The 1312-nt window shown below is 43.1% G+C and overlaps 1 protein-coding gene across 1 annotated transcript in view; it reads left to right on the top strand.

The window, feature by feature from the left end:
* Positions 1–1312, top strand: part of AK88_04572 (uncharacterized protein) — a gene marked incomplete at both ends in the record, with an annotated part of 4829 nt that overhangs the window by 399 nt on the left and 3118 nt on the right. Inside the window, one exon of the mRNA XM_012482182.1 lies at positions 3–1217. Within this exon, the coding sequence (XP_012337605.1) occupies positions 3–1217 (1215 nt within the window). The remainder of the gene's footprint in view (positions 1–2; positions 1218–1312) is intronic.

The raw sequence follows: 1312 nt of genomic DNA, 5'->3' as shown, positions 1-1312 counted from the left end.
AGTCCGGATCATCAGATCCCAAGGTTGAATCAGAAGGGTCATTGTCAGCGTCCCCAAAAAATGAGGAACAAGCCGAAAAAGCAGATAAGAAGCCTGAAGAACCTTCTTCGAAAGGTGAAACCGATGTGCAAACAGTAGAACAGGATAAAACTCCCGTTAATCCCAGTGGAGACTCCTCTCCTGAAACCAAGGTGCCCACTGAAGAGTCCGGATCATCAGATCCTAAGGTTGAATCAGAACTGTCATTGCCAGCATCCACACAAAATGAGGAACAGGGCGAAAACGAGGGACAGGAGTCAAAAGAAACTACAGTAAATGGTGAAGCCAGCAAACAAACACCAGAACAAAATAATAAACTTCGTGGTAGTCCTAGTGAAGGTCCCCCCAAAGAAAACGCGTCCGCTGGTAAGTCGGATAAATCAGATGCACCTAATAAACCGGAAGTAGCTGAGAACCAAAAACCACAGGGGAAATGGAAATTACCATGGAAAAAGAAACTACCCAGGAAACCAAAAGCACCTGAGACACAGGAAGCACCTGGGCACTCAGGATCACAACAACCACAAGTGCCGCCACAACAGGGAGAAGTGACAGAGCCCGGAAAAAAAGAAACTGCAATGCCTTCATTGCAACAGGAAGCCAATGAAGATGAACACTGTGGGGGCGCTTACCCTAGGTGGAAAGCTCGTGTCTTGGAAAAGTACCAATCAGAGCTGCCATATGGTTGCACCATGGATGATCTTTCACAGAATCTCATGAACCAGGCGACATTAGGCTTGCGGAACAAATATTGTTCTCGACTTAATAAAAAAGATGCATATGTTACATTTTTTTACCATGTGATATATTTAGAAAGGGAATATTACGCCATGGTAGACTATATGCAGAAGTTGTTTTATGGCATAGCGAAGGGCAAGAATTTGTCAGAGGAGAACAAGTTAAAGTTATGGGAAGAATGCAAGAGGGAACTTCTGTGTGAATTGGAATGCTTCCAGAAGGCATATGAAAGTTTATTTCTAAAAGTTCTTGATAGCAAAAACGGAAATGATGTGAAGGGCAAACCACTTGACAAACTGGCAGGTGGTTTCGACAAAACAATACAGGCATGTATTAGCCGAAAGAAGGAGAAGGGGGAGAGTATTTTAACCGAGAAAGTTAAGAACTACAGAGCAGGAGCAAGCGGACAACGTAGTACTCAGGGGAATGAGAAACCAGAAGTAGGAACAAACAAGGGAACAAAGGAGCAAAAAAAGGAAAAGGAAAAGAAAGAAAAGAAGGAAAAAGAAGGAGAAAAGGACAATAAAGAAAAGAA

Source organism: Plasmodium fragile (assembly GCF_000956335.1).
Source record: "Plasmodium fragile strain nilgiri unplaced genomic scaffold supercont1.67, whole genome shotgun sequence".
Lineage (NCBI taxonomy): Eukaryota > Apicomplexa > Aconoidasida > Haemosporida > Plasmodiidae > Plasmodium > Plasmodium fragile.
The sequence above is the reverse complement of the archived record's forward strand: the minus strand, read 5'-3'. Positions and strand labels throughout refer to the sequence as shown.